Raw genomic sequence first — 19,895 nt, 5'->3', positions numbered from 1 at the left:
GGGGGGGGCGGTCAAATACTCAGTGTTTCACTATTAGTGGCAGGGCCCTGTCCCTATCCCACATGAAGAGCAGGGGTTTGCTGTAATCAAACTGTCTTTTGTTTACTAGCAGCATTCCAGTACAGTATTTTAAAAACATGTATGTGTGTTCAGTCCGCCACAGGAGTGTATCTGACTGCCCTCCCGACACCAGGAGGCATTCAGATCGCAGGGAAGACTCCGAGCGACCTGAGCAACGAGCACCACATGTTGACTATCCAAAAGAGGATTAATGACACCATCGCCAAGAACAAAGAGCTCTATCAGATCACTCTGCCGGTGAGACACACCACACCCGCACGGAGAGCTAATGCTCTGCCGGATATGGCATATTTCTATTAGTGAATCTTCATTAATTTAGTTTCCAACTGCCTGTGTGTCCAATTGGATGCCAGACAGCAATTCCATATAAAAAAGCATTTCATAAACAGTGTCTACTGATCACCTTTGGCACAAAACTTGTAGATGTTGGAATGTGCCAATTCCTAACAGTAACTTTTTTTTTTTTTTTTTTTTTTAATTGAATTCAGTTAGGCAATGTTCAACATAACCTATAACATTAGTTAGTGTGTGTGATTTGGAATTCATACAAAATTTTAGGTGAAAATGAGCCTAAAGTTGCTGTGCAAGATGAGGTAGCGTTAAGAGATGAATAATTTGAGAAGAGAGAAAAGATACAATGGCCAGTAAGTGAAGGCAGCAGATTCACATTTAAAGCTGTTAGAATTAAAACACTTATTTTAATTTTATTATTTTATTTTTATTTTATTTTTTAAACCTTCTAAACATTTAATTTACACTCCACTGAAGACGTGCGATTCTAAATTCAGACTTGCCTGTATAGTGTAAAACCCACAAAAACCGATCTCCAAAAGATCTGCGGTAATGCGGCACCGTGACCGATGAACAGCGGAACACTGTACAGTATTTTTGAATTCCATCGAACAAATTGCCTTCAACCTTAGCGGTTCCACTGCATTACTTTATCTTCTATTTTATCGTAACAAAAGTACTTAATTGTTTTGCTTCAGAGCTCATCTATTGTCACATGCTTTTGTTAGTGATTGAACACATTACATCATGGATGCCGTGATACACAATTGCTGCAATTGACCACTGTGACCCTTGTGGTATACATTTGATTAAAAACATCCATGATCTTTTGTGGCCTCAAGTCCTCATGCATTGTTTACAGTCTGTGATCTTTGTCTCTATGTTCTCTGTAAGTCTTGATAAACTTACCCTTTTATTTCTCTCTGGTCATTAAAGAAATTATTTACCTTGGACCCCGAGGTGCTCGGCGACATAAACATGGTACTGATCGCTCTGCGACACGGCAACGCATGATAAATGCTTTACTCTTGTTAATCACAACGTCTACCAACACTTCACTCTTGTGTGACAGCCTTTTAACTTGGGGGGGATGTTAGGGAGCGGGCCAATGTGTAACCCACCTGAGTTGCCTCTTGTGGCGGGAGGCTTGAGCCACTGTGACTCATTGTATTTTGGAATTATGACCATCATACCCGCCCATACACCTTGTGTATTAGGGGTGGAACGTTTTTTGAAAACTGGCCAAACGGTTCAGTTCGACTGTTTCGGTTCGGTCCATATGTCTTTACGCGTGATTTATTTATTTATTTATTTCTCTCATTTCTAAATGAGGCGAAGCAGTGTGAACACTCCAGAGCAACGTAGCACGTTAGCCAAGATGGCGGCACGGACACGTCATCTGTGTCATGCCCGCCAACGATGCAGCAGCCAATCATATTGCAGTGGGGCGCATCACCAGTGAACTTGCGTTGGAGAGAAGAGATACAGACTTGGTTAGAAATAGTAGGCTTATGACGATGATACTACAGAATCTGTATCTCTCCAACGCAAGATCTATAGTACATACAGTATAATATATGATTTTTAATTACAACTTGCTGGAAATCGCTACTTTCATGACTGAGGTGTTTTGATTACCACGGAAACTTTGCTTCACCCGAGGATACACGATGCTAGCATGCAGCGAGCTAGCCTTTAAAAGGTGGGAGGCATAAACACAAATGGTTGTAATTCCTAGATGTTTACCAGATTTGGATGTAAATAACCTCAAATAAAAGTGGAAAGTCTGCAGTTAAAGCACATCTTGTTCATTTAATTTAAAATCCATTGTGGTGGTGTTTAGAGCCAAAAAGATAATTGTGTTCATGTCCCAATATTTATGGACAAGACTGGAAGCATATACACTATATTGCCAAACATATTCACTCACCTGGCTTGGTTCACATATGAATTTAAGTGTCATCTCATTCCTAATCCGTAGGGTTCAATATGATGTTGGCCCACCCTTTGCAGCTATAACAGCTTCAACTCTTCTGGGAAGGCTGTCCACAAGGTTTAGGTGTTTTGTTTATGGGAATTTTTGACCATTCTTCCAGAAGCGCAGGTCACACACTGATTTTGGAAGAGAAGGCCTCGCTCTCATTCTCTGCTGTAATTCTGCCCAAAGCTGTTGTATCTGGTTGAGGTCAGGACTCTGTGCAGGCCAGTCAAGTTCATCCACACCAGACTCTGTCATCCATGTCTTTATGGACAGTGCATAGTCATGTTGGAAGAGGAAGGGGCCAGCTCCAAACTGTTCCCACAAAGTTGGGAGCATGGAATTGTCCACAATCTCTTGGTATGCTGAAGCATTCAGAGTTCCTTTCACTGGAACTAAGGAGCCAAGCCCATCTTTGAAAAACAATCCCACACCGTAATCCCCCCTCCACCAAACTTTACACTTGGCACAATGCAGTCAGACAAGTACTGTTCTCCTGGCAACTGCCAAACCCAGACTCTTCCACCAGATTGCCAGATGGAGAAGCGTGATTAATCACTCCAGAGACTGCGCTAGAGTCCAGTGGTGGCATGCTTTACACCTCATCATGTATGGCTTGGATGCAGCTGCTTGGCCATGGAAATCCATTCCATGAAGCGGTTCTTGACCTAATCTGAAGGCCACATAAAGTTTGGAGGTCTGTAGCCATTGACATGGCAGAAAGTTGGCAACCTATTTGTACTATGCGCCTCAGCATCCGCTGACCCTGCTCCGTCAGTTCACAAGGCCCACCGCTTCATGACTCAGTTGCTGTCGTTCCCAAACGCTTCCACGTTCTTACAATACAGCTGACACTTGACTGGAATATTTAGAAGCGAAGAAATTTCACGACTGGATTTATTGCACAGGTAGAATCCTATCACAGTTCCACACTGGAATTCACTGAGCTCCTAAGAGCGACCCATTCTTTCACAAATGTTTCTAAAATCAATCTGCGTGCCGAGGTGCTCGATTTTATACACCTGTGTCCATGGAAGGGATTGGAACACCTGATTCCCATTATTTGGATGGGTGCGCGAATACTTTTGGCAATATAGTGTATTAATGTTGCTAGTAACATAAAGATGTTTATAGAGTGAACTTTATGCATGAGCTGAGCTCATTCACATATGATTATCTTAAGTTGACTTTTGTTGAACCAAGGCGCCTACTTTATGTTACAAAAACCTCAGTAAACCACAAAACAAAAATTTGATAAGTATGAATACTGAAATAATGATCTTGTCTGAATTTAGTCACAAATGTACTTAGTGTGAAATCTGGGCTTTTTTAGTTGAACATAAAGCTGATATATTTGCTGGAAGCCATTACTTATTCTGTAGTATGAATTGCAACAGGTGGATATACAGGTTTATTGTACCTTTTGCCACTGAATGGAGGAGCATTTGATTGTTGCCTGTCAGTATATGCAGCTGGCATAGATAGAACAGCACATATATATTTCTGATTAATAGCAGATCATTTCAGAATCAGAATCTATCTTTATTTGCCAAGTGTGTCCAAAACACACAAGGAATTTGTTTCCGGTAGTTGGAGCCGCTCTAGTACAACAGACAGTCAATTTACAGAACACTTTGGAGACATAAAGACATTGACAAAAAACAATTGTGCAAAAAGATGCAGAGTCCTCTAGCACTTAGAGCAGTTCGAATGACTAATATTGCAGTAGTCCGGTGCAATGACCATTGTGCAAAGGGCGCTATGCGGTTCAATAATTATAATACAATAACAACAAAAATAAGAACTAATAATAATGATGTGAACATACGTTCACTTTTAACATAACTATACAAGACAATTGATTTTCGTAAGATTCAACGTGTACCGAACCGAAAACCATGACCACAAAACCGAGATTCCAACCGAACCGTGGATTTTGTGAACCGTTCCACCCGTACTTTGTATATGTCTATGATGTTTGTGTATGTGTGTGAGACACTCTGCTCCTCCAGATCTATTTTCAAATTAACACCAGCCCTGCGGTGTGTGACTGACGGTAGTACGTGAGCGAGCATGTGGCGTGTTATTAACATAGTCCTTCTACAGATGGGAAAGTGCAGTGGTGTCCTACCACTTAAAGTAGCCACGCCAATTCAGCTGTTGTCTCTTTTTTTGCTTATTTCATAGGAGTTTATAGAGGAAGTGGTGGGCTCTCCCATCCCCGAGCCCAAACAAAGAACTAGAATCTTCCGCTCCCACTCAGAAAGCTCAGACGAGCTATCAGAACTCGACCTCTCTCATGGGAAGAAGGATGCTTTTGTCCTGGAGGTGTGTGTGTGTTGCTGAAAAAGGGCGATGGTCGGTGTTAAGGTCTTGAAGTATTAACTGTAAATTATAGCATGCGAGTCATTTACACATACATTATAATTAACCAATTTCTATTTTTAAATCAGCAGCTAATTTAATGCAACAAATATTACTGGAAACTTGAGTTTTCAAATTATTATATTATTAAAAAATAGTGCTTTGTATTTTATTTTAAAAGTATGAATATAAATATATACATTTTAATTTCATATTGGAAAAAAATGGCTAATGCAACAAATATGTGAATCTTGATTATTAGTTTTTTGGAAACAAATGCGAGTGCTTTATTTTATTTATTTATTTATTTATTTTAGTTTTTTAAAAGTCCTGTAATATTTGTTGCATTATTTTAATTTAAATGCATTGATTCATTTTGTATTTATTTATCGCATTGAAAAATTGGTTAAATCATTTATGATAAATAGTGAAATAGAAGTAAAATAAAGAGTTGAACCTATACATTGAACCATTTTAATATATTGTATTTATTAATTGTTTAATTCATTGTAATTAAACTATTTATACATAATATTAAAAATGTGAGAATTAATTATTTATGGTTACATGGTTTTATATACTTTACAGACAAAATAATTTAACCTCATCTATGATTGTTCTGACCTATCTGTTTTAAAATATTATTATAAATATTTACTGTGGTCCTTGAGCAGTAATGTTTGCCCACCCCTGCTGTAGATTGACGACACCGATGCCGTGGAAGATATTCACTCCCTACTCATGGATGCCTCGCCTCCCACGGGTATGTGAACCATGTCATCATTAAAAGATACATTTTATCCTTAATCCTGATTCACATCTTTTTTCTTTAGGGTTCCACAGCTGCAACACTGAAATCATGCCTGGGATTTACAACTGGACCTCGGGAATACAGGTCTCTCTTTACATTGCTCCATCCACAATGTGTACTTAGAGAGCATGAACTGGTTTGGCAATTTAAGCAGGGTACACACATGGTGTTTTTTAACATCTTAACCATTTTTTTAATGTGAGAGACCCCACTCATAACAAAGGAAAAACTGGCAAGTGTTTGCTCACTGCTCACCAACACAGCACACCTACCATCATTTCTTGTGTTCAATACGCTCTCTAGTTATACGCACCCCCAAAATTGAGCCCCAAATTCAGGAAAGCCCCTCTACTTACGTACAGTGGGACAAAAACGTATTTAGTCAACCACCCATTGTGCAAGTTCTCTCACTTAAGAAGATGAGAGAGGCCTGTAATTTTAGTCCAAGGTATACCGCTCCTAAGATTTTCTATGGGGTTGAGATCTGGAGACTGGCTAGGCCAACCCAGGACCTTGAAATGCTTCTTACAAAGCCAACCCTAAGTTGCCCGGGCGGTGTGTTTGGGATCATTGTCATGCTGAAAGACCCAGCCACATTTAATCTTCAATGCCCTTGCTGAGGGAAGGTTTTCGCTCAAAATCTCAGGATACATGGCCCCATTCATTCTTTCTTTTACACGGATTAGTCATCCTGGTCCTTTTGCAGAAAACCGGCCCAAAGCATGAAGTTTCCACACCCTGCTTCACAGTAGGGATGGTGTTCTTTGGATGCCACTCAGCATTATTTCTCCTCCAAACACGACAAGTTGAGTTTTTACCAAAAAGTTCTATTTTGGTTTCATCTGACCATATGACATTCTCCCAATCCTCTTCTGGATCATCCAAATACTCTCTAACAAACTTCAGACGGGCCTGTACATGTACTGGCTTAAGCAGGGGGACACATCTGGAACTGCAGGATTTGAGTCCCTGGCGGCGTAGTGCGTTACTGATGGTAGCCTTTGTGACTTTGGTCCCAGCTCTCTGCAGGTCATTCACTCGGTCCCCCCTTGTGGTTCTGGGATTTTTGCTCACCGTTCTTGTGATCATTTTGACCCCACGTGGTGAGATCTTTCGTGGAGCCCCGGATCGAGGGAGATTATCACTGGTCTTGCATTTCTTCCATTTTCTAATAATTGCTCCCACAGTTGATTTCTTCACAACAAGCTGCTTACCTATTGCAGACTCAGTCTTCCCAGCCTGCTACAGGTCTACAATTTTGTTTCTGGTGCCCTTTGACAGCTCTTTGGTCTTGGCCATAGTGGAGTTTGGAGTGTGACTGTTTGAGGTTGTGGACAGGTGTCTTTTATACTGATGAGTTCAAACAGGTGCCATTAATACAGGTAAAGAGTGGAGGACAGAGGAGCCTCTTAAAGAAGAAGTTACAGGTCTGTCAGAGCCAGAAATCTTGTTCGTTGTAGGTGACCAAATACTTATTTTCCACTATAATTTGCTAATAAATTCTTTAAAAATCAGTGATTTTCTTCTTCTTTTTTTTTTTCTTATTTTGTCTCTCACAGGTGAGGTATACCTTTGCTGAAAATTACAAGCATCTCTCATCTCAATCAGTCAGTTCTGTAGGGGAATTACTTCAACCCACCACCACAGTACTTTCATTCCAATACGATACGTAATGGCTAATGTTACACATAGATTTTCTATCAACTTTTGACAATTTTTCGGGGTGGGGGGAAATGCATATTATACACGAGAAATTCCGGTAACAATATCTCCATCGACAATCGCAAGTTTCCTCTTCCCCAAAACAGGCCTGTGAGAGGCAGCACCTAAAACAGCACCTGAAACATCCATCCATCCATCCATTTTCTGAGCCGCTTCTCCTTACTAGGGTCGCGGGCGTGCTGGAGCCTATCCCAACTGTCATCGGGCAGGAGGCGGGGTACACCCTGAACTGGTTGCCAGCCAATCGCAGGACACATACAAACAAACAACCAGTCGCACTCACAGTCACACCTACGGGCAATTTTAGAGTCTCCAATTAATGCATGTTTTTGGGATGTGGGAGGAAACCGGAATTTGAAACATTAATATTTGAAATATAATTAAATGTCAATTCCTGATCGCTGTTGCTATTTTCCAGATGTTTACATCTGTGAGGGTGTTAAGGTTGAGTAATGCCAATCTCACCAATCAAGGCTTGAATAAGATCTTCACTGACCTGTGTGAGAACCTGCTGAAGGTATGTATGACAAATACTGTGGAACTTCTGAAGTCCAACTCAATAAAGTATGTCAATATATGTGGCTTTAGAAATTTTTTCTCTTTTCCCCCGGCAAACTGTAGGCATGAGAAAAACTTTTAGTAAAAGTTTAACATCTGTAACTGTAAAATAGAATAAGACGTAAAAGCAATCAAACACTCAGTATTTTACATTGTAACAATTTTTTTAAATTCTTAATTGTCATTCATGTGTAGTAAAGTTAACCACTGTAAAATGTAAATATAATAAAGCAATCTGCCTGACCCTTGACAACAAGTGACAATGCTTATGCTCAATTTATTGTGTTTATTTCAGAGTTTGTACTTCAAGTTGCGCTCTATGATCCCCTGCTGTATTTGTCATCTTAACTTCACCGTAGCAGTACCGGAAGAAGAACTCATACAAGTGAGCATCCCTTACGTGTATTTGCATACCCACATAGCCTCTGTTACCTGTCCACCTTTCACACTTCCACTATGCTACGCACGATCATCTGCTTGACAGGTTGCTGTGACGGCGGTTGCCATGACGTTCGACAAGGACCAGACACAGGAGAAGCCAGTGGAAAAGCCTGTCACCAAAGGTTGGTGTAAGGAAGGGATCAATAGTTTGTCAATTATGTAATTCTGCCTTCATCTAATGAAGTAGCACTTTTCTTTTGCCCCTGTAATCTAATTTTTATTTGTCTTCTATATAGGAGATCAAGTTCAGTTAGAGGGCTGCCAAATATACACTTTACTAACACATGTACAGTGGACCCTTACTGGTGAAACACAAACTTCTGGGACACTGGCTAACCTTTTATTTGTGAATTTAAAATTAATATTCCCTATACGAAACACTAAATAAAAATAATCCATCCCAAGTAAAACTTCCACCGTCATAGGTCTTTTTCACTAACAGGTAGTGATTTAAGTAATATTTTTACCTGTGGTACAAGTGTAAAAATCTGTATCATTGGCTCATTATTTCTTAAGTCATATTGTGTTGATCAGCCAGGACAGATAGCTCCTTTTTTGTTTCAATTGTCATCATCAGACTCATCTTTGCCATACCTGGTACCCTTCTGTTGTGACATTACAAAAAGCCAGTGTAAAAGCAAAACACAGTTGTGAAGTTTATCCTTTTGTGGGTCACCGAGTTAAAGTCGTGTGCTACTTTTAAGGCTTGGTGTGGAGGCGGCATTATATAATTACTATTAATTATGAAAATTTGACTAAATTATTTTTTTTCCAACTAAATTCAGAAGGGGCGGTTCGTAGTCACTTTATGGTTAACAGGCAGCTCACAAAAGATTTACTCGGTCGTTAATTTTAGACTTGATGGGAGGCAGGCACTCATAGATTTGCACGCCATCAGTATTCGTAGACATTTCAGGGTACAAGCAGAGATGCAAAAAAGCTTTTAAGAGTTAGTTTGACCAAAATAAACATGGAAATGTAAGCTGCTCAAATGGGGTAGTGGATTGAGGAATCAACACTTTTGTCATGTGGAATGTTTGGGTAACTTTTGTGTGCGTGCGTGTTTGTTTCAGGGTGCAGTGAGACAGAAGAGCAGTTGCAGTTCCCCTTGGAGCTCTGCGCCGATTCTCCATCTGCCAACACTCAGCCACCATCCAAAACCTCAGGTAGCATCAAGATTACCCTCACACGCCCCTTGTCTCACTAACAGGCGTCGTCGCCCATCTCCTTCACTCACATCTCAGGTACAGTCTCTTTACTCACTCCGGCTGCAAAACTCTGCCAAAATCAGCTGGTTATTGTGCACCCGGAAGGTAAATCCTCAGTGGTGTCCGGTTGCAGATTGTGGTCTCCTCCGTTGTGAACCTAGTGGGCAGAAGTGTCTTGGTGTCTGACACAGAGCTGTTTTAGATTGTATATATATTTTAGGGATGTAACGATACTTCATCTAGAGCTCACGGTTTGGTTTTATCACGGTATTAATCTCACAGTACGATAATGATTACGATATCTTGGGAACGCTCACGGTATTGCAGGAAGGTTCACAGTAAAGGTGGGGCAAAGAGGCGCAAGCTGGAGAACAAAAAAAACTCTCTTTTTCTTGCTCTTCTTGTTGACTCTTGCAGAGTCCTCTTTACATTCATAGTCTACCTCCGAAACAGTATTATTGCTGCAGCAATAATATATGATCACAATAACAAAAGTGTCCATTGAGAAATTGTCTGTTCAATAATTTAGCAGTAGTTACCGAATTGTAATATTTTTTTATTTATAAAATTACAAATTGGGTAATGGCTACTATGTGAGTTCTTTATTGGAGTCCAAAAATTAAAGTGAAGTCATAAATGCAGGAGCACTCTTAAAGGCATAAGATTCCTTAGTTTCTTTTCCTCCTCTTAGTGATATTGTAGGATGATTTATTTTTCTGAGCATTCTCTGTCATATGTTTTCATTTTAAATGTGGACATTTCATTTGAAGAAAGGGAAGTATGTCAGATTTATTTTTGCATTACTATCTGTATTTGTATGGAGTGGACACATTTCATTTTTGGGACTACTGTAATGTATTGGCGGAGGGATATGTTGTAATGGGGAGTTGGAATCGTTATTCTCTCGCTGTGTGATGTTATTTTACCCACGACTTTGGACTTGAGATAAACACTCACTAGTATACCACTAAAGAGTGCTGCTATTACAATATGCTTTGGCGGATCATACCTTTGAGGGGGAGCGGTGGTGGCGGCCCGCGGAGGACCACCGGGATGTGCCTTCGCGAAGTGGAGGTCCACGAGCAGCCAATGCCGGCCGGTGGGTCAGCGTTTGCTGGGGCGGAGGCTGGCACGAACAACAAGGCGCCTCTCACCCAATCGATTGCAACGCGACCCTCAGACCAGCATAGCGGTTATGCTGTAGCCTTGGGAGGGTTGTTTCTGCATCCCTCCCAAAGCAGCCTTTTGGTCATGTGGGCCAGTCAGCCAATCAGTGTATTTATTGTGACGTACCCACATGCGTTACGCGGTCTAATCGGGTGCGTTTATACACTTAATGACGAAGTGGCGCGCTGTAGTCTGGCTCGAGCAGCCTGGCTAAGCAGTGTGGCTGTGTATAGGTCGCCCAAAAGAAATTTTTTAAACACGACGACTCATTTTTTTATACCGAGACAAGACCATGACAATATCGAGGCACTTTTAATTTCGCGGTATCGTGAATATTGTTACATCCCTAATATACAGTGTGTGCGTGCATGTGTCTATGTATATATGAGGATATGTGTGTATATATATATATATATATATATATATATATATATATGAATATATCACATACTTTGTGTGTGTGTGTGTGTGTGTATATATATATATATATATCACGCACACATATATGTATGTACATATATGTTTATATATGGATATACAGTGGGCCAAAAAAAGTAGTCAGCCACCAATTGTGCAAGTTCTCCCACTTAAAAAGATGAGAGAGGCCTGTAATTTTCATTATAGGTATAGCTCACCATTGAGAGACAAAATGAGGGAAACAAATCCAGAAAATCATATTGTCTGATTTTTAAAGAATTTATTAGCAAATTAAAATAGGTATTTGGTCACCTACTAACGAGCAAGATTTCTGGCTCTCACAGACCTGTAACTTAATCTTCTTTATAGTCTCCTCTGTCCTCCACTCGTTACCTGTATTAATGGAACCTCTTTGAACTCATCAGTATAAAAGACACCTGTCCACAACCTCAAACAGTCACACTCCAAACTTCACAATGGCAAAGACCAAAGAGCTGTCAAAGGACACCAGAAACAAAATTGTAAACCTGCACCAAGCTGGGAATACTGAATCTGCAATATTGTAAGCAGCTTGGTGTGAAGAAATCAACTGTGGGAGCAATTATTAGAAAGTGGAAGACATACAAGACCACTGATAATCTCCCTCGATCTGTGGCTCCATGCAAGATCTCACCCCGTGGGATCAAAATGATCACAAGAACGGTGAGCAAAAATCCTAGAACCACAAGGGGGCACCTAGTGAATGACCTGCAGAGAGCTGGGACCAAAGTCACAAAGGCTACCATCAGTAACGCACTACGCCGCCAGGGACTCAAATCCTGCAGTGCCAGACATGTCCCCCTGCTTAAGCCAGTACATGCCCAGCCCTGTCTGAAGTTTGCTAGAGAGCATTTGTATGATCCAGAAGAGGATTGGGAGTATGTCATATGGTCAGATGAAACCAAAATCGAACTTTTTGGTAACAACCCAACTTCTGTTTGGAGGAGAAAGAATGCTGAGTTGCATCCAAAAACACCATCCCTACTGTGAAGCATGGGGGTGGAAACATCATGCTTTGGGACTGTTTTTCTGCAAAGGGACAATGACGACTGATCCGTGTAGAGGAAAAAATGAATAGGGCCATGTGTTGGGAAATTTTGAGTGAAAACCTCCTTCCATCAGCAAGAGCATTGAAGATGAAACGTGTCTGGGTCTTTCAGCATGGCAATGATCCCAAACACACCGCCCGGGCAACGAAGGAGTGGTTTCGTAAGAAGCATTTCAAGGTCCTGGAGTGGTCTAGCCAGTCTCCAGATCTCAACCCCACAGAAAATCTTTGGAGGAGTTGAAAGTCTGTATTGCCCAGCGACAGCCCCAAAACATCACTGCTCTCGAGGAGATCTGCATGGACCAAAATAATGGGCCAAAATACCAGCAACAGTGTGTGAAAACTTGTGACGACTTACAAAAAACGTTAGACCTCTGTCACTGCCAACAAAGTATTGAGATGAGTATTTTGTTATTGACCAAATGCTTATTTTCCACCATAATTTGCGAATAAATTCTTTAAAAATCAGACATTTTGACATGTGATTTTCTCATTTTGTCTCTCATAGGTGAGGTATACCTATGATGAAAATTACAGGTCTCTCTCATCTTTTTAAGCGGGAAAACTTGCACAATTGGTGGCTGACTAAATACTTTTTTGCCCCACTGTATATGAATATATATACATGTGTATGTGTGTGTGTGTGTGTGTGTGAATATATATACGTGTGTGTGTGTGTGTGTGTGTGTGTATATATATATATATATATATATATATATATATATATATATATATATATATATATATATATGTGTGTGTGTGTGTGTGTGTGTGTGTGTGTATATATACTGTGTGTGTATATATATATATATATATATATATATATATATCCACTAACACACAAGCACACAGCGGATGAAATAAGTATTTAGCACGTCACCATTTTTCTCACTAAATGTGTTTCCAAAGGTGCTATTGACATTAACTTTTCAACAGCTGTTGGGAACAACCCAATCCATACATACAAAGAAAGTAGAACAATTATCAGAAATTAAGTTGTGTGTAATAATGTACTGTACACATGAAGAAAGGGAGGTGCAAAAGGGCATGGAAAGCCAAGACAACACCTAAAATATATCAACAATCAAACAGCAATCCAGCCCCTTTTCAATGCAAATGAATATCAGCTGGTTCAGTCCGAATTGATGGCCTACAAAAAGGTCTCATTCCCAAGGTGTGAGTCAAGACACATCTTATGATGGGTAAAAGCAAAGCACTGTCTCAAGACCATCGCAAAGTAATTGTTGCAAAACATAACGATGGCATTCGTTACAGGAGCATATCTAAGCTTCTGAATGTTCCAGTGAGTACGGTTGGGGCCATAATACGTAAGTGGAAAGCCAATCATACCACCATCAATTTGCCTCGATCAGGATTTCACAAGAAAGGGCACTGCACATCCCCCTAAAAACACCATAACAACAGTGACGTTCGGAGGTCGGAGCATGATGGTGTGGGGCTACTTTTCAGCAAATGGTACTGGTAAACTTTACATTGTTGAAGGAAGGATGAATGGGCAAATGTACGGAGACATTATTGACAAAAATCTGCTTCTATCTTCGAGGATGATGAAAATGAAACGAGGGTGGACATTTCATCAGGATAATGATCCAAAAAATTCTGCCAAGGAAACTTTCAATTGGTTTCAAAGAACAAAAATCAAGCTGCTTGACTGGCCCAGCCAATCACCTGACTTGAATCCAATTGAAAATCTATGGAAAGAACTGAAACTCATGGTCCACAAAAGAAGCTCACGGAACCTTCTAGATTTGAAGACTGCTTGTGTGGAGGAATGGGCCAAAATCACACCAGAGCAATGCATGTGACTAGTTTCTCCAGACAGAAAGTGTCTTGAAGCTGGAGCTGAAGCAAACAAAGACTTTTGTACAAAGTATTAAATAAATACCATTTGGCGTGTTCAATGCTTTATCCTGTGTCATTTCACATTATTACACATAATTTCTGATCTTATTTGTTCTACTTTCTTTGTATGTATGGATTACCTGGGTTGTTCCCAACATCTGGTGACATTTTCATGTTAATTTATTACCACCTTTGGAAACATATTTAGTGAGAAAAATGGTGACGTGTTAAATACTTATTTCAGCCACTCTTAATGTATATAGTTTGTTGTTTTAAATCTGCACGAACAAGCACAGCAACTCGGTGAGATGGGGCTTGAGAAACACAGGGTACAGTGTCACAGAGTACAAAGTCCCGCCTCGGCCACACGTGGGGCCGCAGCCCCCACCCCACCCCGTCGGCAAATGCTTTCCTTTCCAACCCCCAGCGACAAATATTTCCTCTCGTCTTTTTTCTTGTATGCTGGCATCCCTGATTTTAGTTTTGTTTTGTGTTCCATGGACAAAAGCATTCAATCATAATTGGATATTTGGATCTGCAGTGTATATATCCAGTTTTAGATTATGAATGGACATAAAATCATTATATATCAAATGCAAAGGAAAAAGTTGTTTGTTGGTCTGTCCACAGGTATCCCAGCAAATACCGCTGTGTCATCCAGAGGTAAGCCCCCCAATGCACTTTCACATATATTTAGCCCCCACCCGACCTACCTGCTACCAAAACTGGAACACGGTCCCATTTTTTGACTTACCATCCTTATGTCTTGGACAGAACTATCCCACACCGCTTCAGACCTCATCCACTTTTGTTCTTTTTCTGTTCTTCTGTTTTTTTTTTTTCCTTGTTGTCTTTTGTGTGGTTGTGGTTTTTTTCTGTGTGTGTGTGTGTTCTCTCCAGCTGCCTCCGTTGATTACGGTTCCTTTGCAGACAGATGCAGCACCTGGCTAGAGCTGCTTAGGCTGAAAGCTCACACCATAAGACGAGGATCAGTTAAGACAAGTAGGAGGACACAGTCTTGAGCACACTCTGCTGGCCATGTGCAAAGATACAAAACACACACATACGCACACACACACACTACCATACAATACATCCGTGCATGCATGCTGCTGTGGGGCGGAGCAGTAGGAATCAATTTGCAGCTTTTTGTAGAAGAGTGGAAAGGTTTTTAATGCCCTGCCCCTCAGAGGGAATTAGCAGTTTGCCTTTTTGATGATGGCAAATTAACAGGAGTTGTGATTTGTTTCCACATGCAGTTTTTCCCCCAGATATTAATTAAATCTCAGTTTAAAGACTTAAGTAAGTTGCATTTACTGGCCACAATATTAGGTAAAACCTGCACAATCTAATGAGATCCAAAACACGAGCTGAGTAAATCCACTTCTATGAGGAAATCCAGATGTGTAATGAAATACATTTTAGTCACCTATGCTGTATTTATAGTTTTAACAATGTTTCCTCAAATGGCTATTTTTGCTTTAATAGATGCCTCACCTCAAACACAAGCTGATGGATGGCGGCAGCATGGTAGACTCGTGGTTAGCACACATGCCTTCGGGTTTCGAGTCTCGATGCTGTATGCTGCTTGAGTGGGTTTTTCCACAGGTACTCTGGATTCCTTCCACATTTTAGGCAAGAGGCGGGGTACACCCTGGACAGTTTGCCAGCCACATATAGTAGAGACATACAACCACACATACACTCACACTGAAGGACAATTTAGCAAATACAACAAAAACGGTTTAACAGAGATTTAAACCTGGATCTCCTGACTGTAAGCCGATGTGCTAACCACTAATACACCGTGCTGTGCATAATGATAGCCTAACCTAACTAACGTCTGGGTGAAACTTATTTTAAGTTAACAGTCCCAGTAACGTGCAAATGAGTCTTGTAAATATTACATACCACAGAGAAGATCGTTAACAACCCTGCCAAATTTTAATGATTACAAAAATTGCTGGGCGGTACGCTGTCTAACTGGTTAGCAAATCCACCTTACAGTCACTTCCTTGTTTGGGAATTTAAATAACCACATGAGCTGTTCTGTAAATTGTGAGATTTTTTTAGTGTAGGCATAGTTAGCTAGCTAACTGCACGCTGTAGTGGTAGAAATCGGCCTAGTAATAACTAATATAATAAGTAATAATAATAAGTAACCCGCTGTTGCCCCGGATAACCACTGAATTAAGGCGCTCGAGTTTTGTTGTGGGGGAGGTCCGACTCATGCCAATGCCCAAGTGTGTCACTGGGTGCCATTTTAGCCATGCCCTGAAAAATAAGGAAAACTGAATTGGTGAAAACGTCATTGATGGTGTAGTGGTACACTCGCCTGACTTTGGTGCAGGCAGCGTGGGTTCAGTTCCCACTCAGTGACGGTGTGAATGTGGGTGCGAATGGTTGTCCGTGTCTATATGTGCCCTGCGACTGACTGGCGACCAGTTCAGGGTGTAGTCCGCCTTTCGCCCGAAGTCAGCTGGGATAGGCTCCAGCGCCCCGCGACCCTAACCAGGATAAGCGGTGTTGAAAATGGATGGATGGATGGAATTGGTGAAAAACAGTTAAACGCTCTGGTTAATATTTTTAGAAACAAATTTATGATTTCAGATGCACTTGTGGAATAGCAAGTCTAATTTATAATGGTTCTCTGGTTCTCTTTGCAGTTCAGTAAACGAGCACACCTGGCCACTATTGGAGGACATACAGCATGCAAATTATTTTAGTTGTAGTTTGCTGTGGTGTAAAAGCACTTTAACAACAATAATAGTCTCACAGAATTTCATGTAATTGTGCAGGGGTGCCTAATAAAGTGAGGGACTATTTGTAGGCTCCGCAGTGGCTTTGACAACTTGCGCTTGATTGACACTACCCACATGAGCAAAATTTGCCCTTTCACACTCTGGCTTGTGCACTATTATTGTGGCCGCCTCAGCTCACAGCTGTCTCTGTCTGTCTCTCATCGTCCGAGGTCCAAAAGAGTAACATTCAACAGTGTCACGTTGTCGTCTTCCTGACACGTAAACGTACACTAAAGCTTTTCCAGGTCTCTGTGTCTGTCTGCAGACACTGTGTAAACTGTCTTGTCCGCCTGTCACGCATGGAAAATGATTGTTTAGCCACCCACACCATCCATGACTGCATGTGTTTTAATAGTCACATATGCAAGCCCCTTTTTGTCACATCACGTTTCGTAAACACCCAACAGGACGTAAAGTTGCATCGATGGTTGCCGACACGCTAATTTGCTGCTTCAAAACTTTCGTTTATTTATATGTAGTTTTTCACTAAAGAAATCCCAGTAAGCTATTTGCAGGGCATAGGGGCCAAGCCCGGCAGCGGAAAGTGATAAATTGTGACTAATGGACATCCTTCCCAAAAATATTTTTTGAATTGCCTATACTAACCATAAGTATACCCAAAACATGATCCCCAAATAGTTTTATATTACTTCAAACTCATCTTACAACATAACCCTTAATAATAAATGCCGTAGTGACGATTCAATTGTAAAAAACAAATGCACCAGAAGTACGCAGGCTCATGCAGCGAATACTCTTTTCTTCTTCCACTAACAAACCAGGCAAACCTTAACTCCTCCCCGACATACAGATCTTCTCTCAGTTGCGATAATCACTTACAACATACTTCCTTGGCGCCAATTGCTGGTTTCCAATTAAGCCATGACTTTGATGCCGTCGTGTGGCATTTTAGGCCCTTACAGAAAGAGAACAAAAAACGTGAATGGGTGAATTTGTGAATCGTGAACCACGAAAAGGTGGTGCTTCACTGTTTGAGGTATGCATTTTTGAGTTTGTTGAAAAGCACTATATAGGTTTAATGTATTATTTTACTGAGGTCACATTACCTTTTGTCATTATACAAACTTTTGTTGCTAGAATAGACAAATTGTCAAACAACCCTACCAACATCTTTTCCCCCCAAAAAAGCACAGAGCAACAAATTGAGCTACTAATGAATTTTGTGTGGAACCTTTAAGTGACATTTGAAGAGTGATGCAAATGTTTGAAGTGATTCTCCCTCAAAAGGATTTTCTCTGTATTAATGTGAATAACACACAGCCTGTCTACCTAGCTCCAAAGGTGTATGGTGAAGTGCTAAATATACTTAATACATTGTAGTTTCACAACCACAATTCAAAACAAGTTAATATAGGTACAAACATATAGCTAAATATGAATAAAACAAACCTACAGTGGGTACAGAAAGTATTCAGACCCCGCTTAAATTTTTCACTCTTTGTTATACTGCAGCCATTTGCTAAAATCATTTAAGTTCATTTGTTTCCTCATTAATGTACACAGCACCATATATACATTTTTGCAGATTTATTAAAAAAGAAAAACTGAAAATCACACAGTCATAAGTATTCAGACCCTTTGCTCAGTATTTAGTAGAAGCACCCTTTTGAGCAAATACAGCCATGAGTATTTTTGGGAATGATGCAACACGTTTTTCACACCTGGATTTGGGGATCATCTCCAGTTCTGTCAGGTTGGATGGTGAAAGTTGGTGGACAGCCATTTTCAGGTCTCTCCAGAGATGCTCAATTAGGTTTAAGTCAGGGCTCTGGCTGGGCCATTCAAGAACAGTCACGGAGTTGTTCTGAAGCCACTCCTTCGTTATTTTAGCTGTGTCTTCTCTTGTTGGAAGGTCGTCCTGGCCCTGCAGCCAAAAAACACCCCCACAGCATGATGCTGCCGCCACCATGCTTCACTGTTGGGATTGTATTGGACAGGTGATGAGCAGTGCCTGGTTTTCCCCACACACACCGCTTAAAAGTAAGGCCAAAAATTTCTATCTCGGTCTCATCAGACCAGAGAATCTTATTTCTCACCATCTTGGGAGTCCTTCAGGTGTTTTTAGCAAACACCATGCGGGCTTTCATGTGTCTTGCACTGAGGAGAGGCTTCCGTCGGGCCACTCTGCCATAAAGCCCCGACTGGTGGAGGGATGCAGTGATGGGTGACTTTGTAGAACTTTCTCCCATCTCCCGCCTGCATCTCTCAGCCACAGTGATCTTTGGGTTCTTCTTTCCCTCTCTCACCAAGGCTCTTCTCCCGCAATTTCTCAGTTTGGCCGGACGGCCAGCTCTAGGAAGGGTTCTGGTCGTCCCAAACGTCTTCCATTTAAGGATTGCGGAGACCACTGAGCTCTTAGGAACATTAAGTGCAGCAGAATTTTTTTTTTTAACCTTGGCCAGTGTGCCTTGCCACAATTCTGTCTCTGAGCTCTTCAGGCAGTTCCTTTGACCTCATGATTCTCATTTGCTCTGACATGCACTGTGAGCTGTAAGGTCTTATATAGACAGGTGTGTGGCTTTCCTAATCAGGTCCAATCAGTATAATCAAACACAGCTGGACTCCAGTGAAGGTGTAGAACCATCTCAAGAATGATCAGAAGAAATGGACAGCAACCCAATTAAATATGAGTGTCACAGCAAAGGGCCTGAATACTTATGGCTGTGTGATATTTCAGTTTTTCTTTTTGAATAAATCTGCAAAGATTTCAACAATTCTGGTTTTTTTTTTGTCAATATGGGGTGCTGTTTGTACATTAATGAGGAAAAAAATGAACTTAAATATTTTTTGCAAATGGCTGCAATATAACAAAGAGTGAAAAATTTAAGCGGGTCTGAATACTTTCTGTACCCACTGTATAATGTTTTGTGTTTATTACTTTTACCCCAAAAAAGTGATGATACACAAACTACAACTTTCAAATATATATTATTTATTTTTTACTTAAAAAAAAGGATCAATTTGACTAATGGCTCAATGTTCTGTGTAATTATGCAGTGTTGTCATCATGCAGTTGCAGGTTTTAGCAACAAACAGAGCTGTCTTTAGCAACATCCCCTGCAAATAAGCTGTTTGTGGTCTATGT

General features: G+C 40.7%; 1 protein-coding gene across 9 annotated transcripts in view; it reads left to right on the top strand.

Moving 5' to 3' along the window:
- The window catches only part of c2cd5 (C2 calcium dependent domain containing 5), a 64,208-nt gene that overhangs the window by 38,346 nt on the left and 5,967 nt on the right, over positions 1 to 19,895 (top strand). For 6 of the 9 annotated variants that reach the window (XM_061678212.1, XM_061678207.1, XM_061678213.1 and 3 more), the window contains 10 exons: positions 154 to 318; positions 4,538 to 4,678; positions 5,414 to 5,477; positions 5,548 to 5,609; positions 7,666 to 7,764; positions 8,101 to 8,190; positions 8,290 to 8,368; positions 9,320 to 9,412; positions 14,619 to 14,651; positions 14,889 to 14,990. In XM_061678212.1, coding sequence (XP_061534196.1) covers positions 154 to 318; positions 4,538 to 4,678; positions 5,414 to 5,477; positions 5,548 to 5,609; positions 7,666 to 7,764; positions 8,101 to 8,190; positions 8,290 to 8,368; positions 9,320 to 9,412; positions 14,619 to 14,651; positions 14,889 to 14,990 — 928 coding nt within the window. Of the gene's footprint in view, positions 1 to 153; positions 319 to 4,537; positions 4,679 to 5,413; positions 5,478 to 5,547; positions 5,610 to 7,665; positions 7,765 to 8,100; positions 8,191 to 8,289; positions 8,369 to 9,319; positions 9,413 to 9,490; positions 11,089 to 14,618; positions 14,652 to 14,888; positions 14,991 to 19,895 lie in introns of those variants that run through there. The other 3 variants (XM_061678209.1, XM_061678214.1, XM_061678215.1) reach the window with 3 other exon arrangements.

Source organism: Phycodurus eques, chromosome 5 (genome assembly GCF_024500275.1).
Source record: "Phycodurus eques isolate BA_2022a chromosome 5, UOR_Pequ_1.1, whole genome shotgun sequence".
In the NCBI taxonomy this organism is placed as follows: Eukaryota; Metazoa; Chordata; class Actinopteri; order Syngnathiformes; family Syngnathidae; genus Phycodurus; species Phycodurus eques.
Note: the sequence above shows the minus strand (reverse complement) of the source record. Positions and strands in the feature narration are given on the sequence as shown.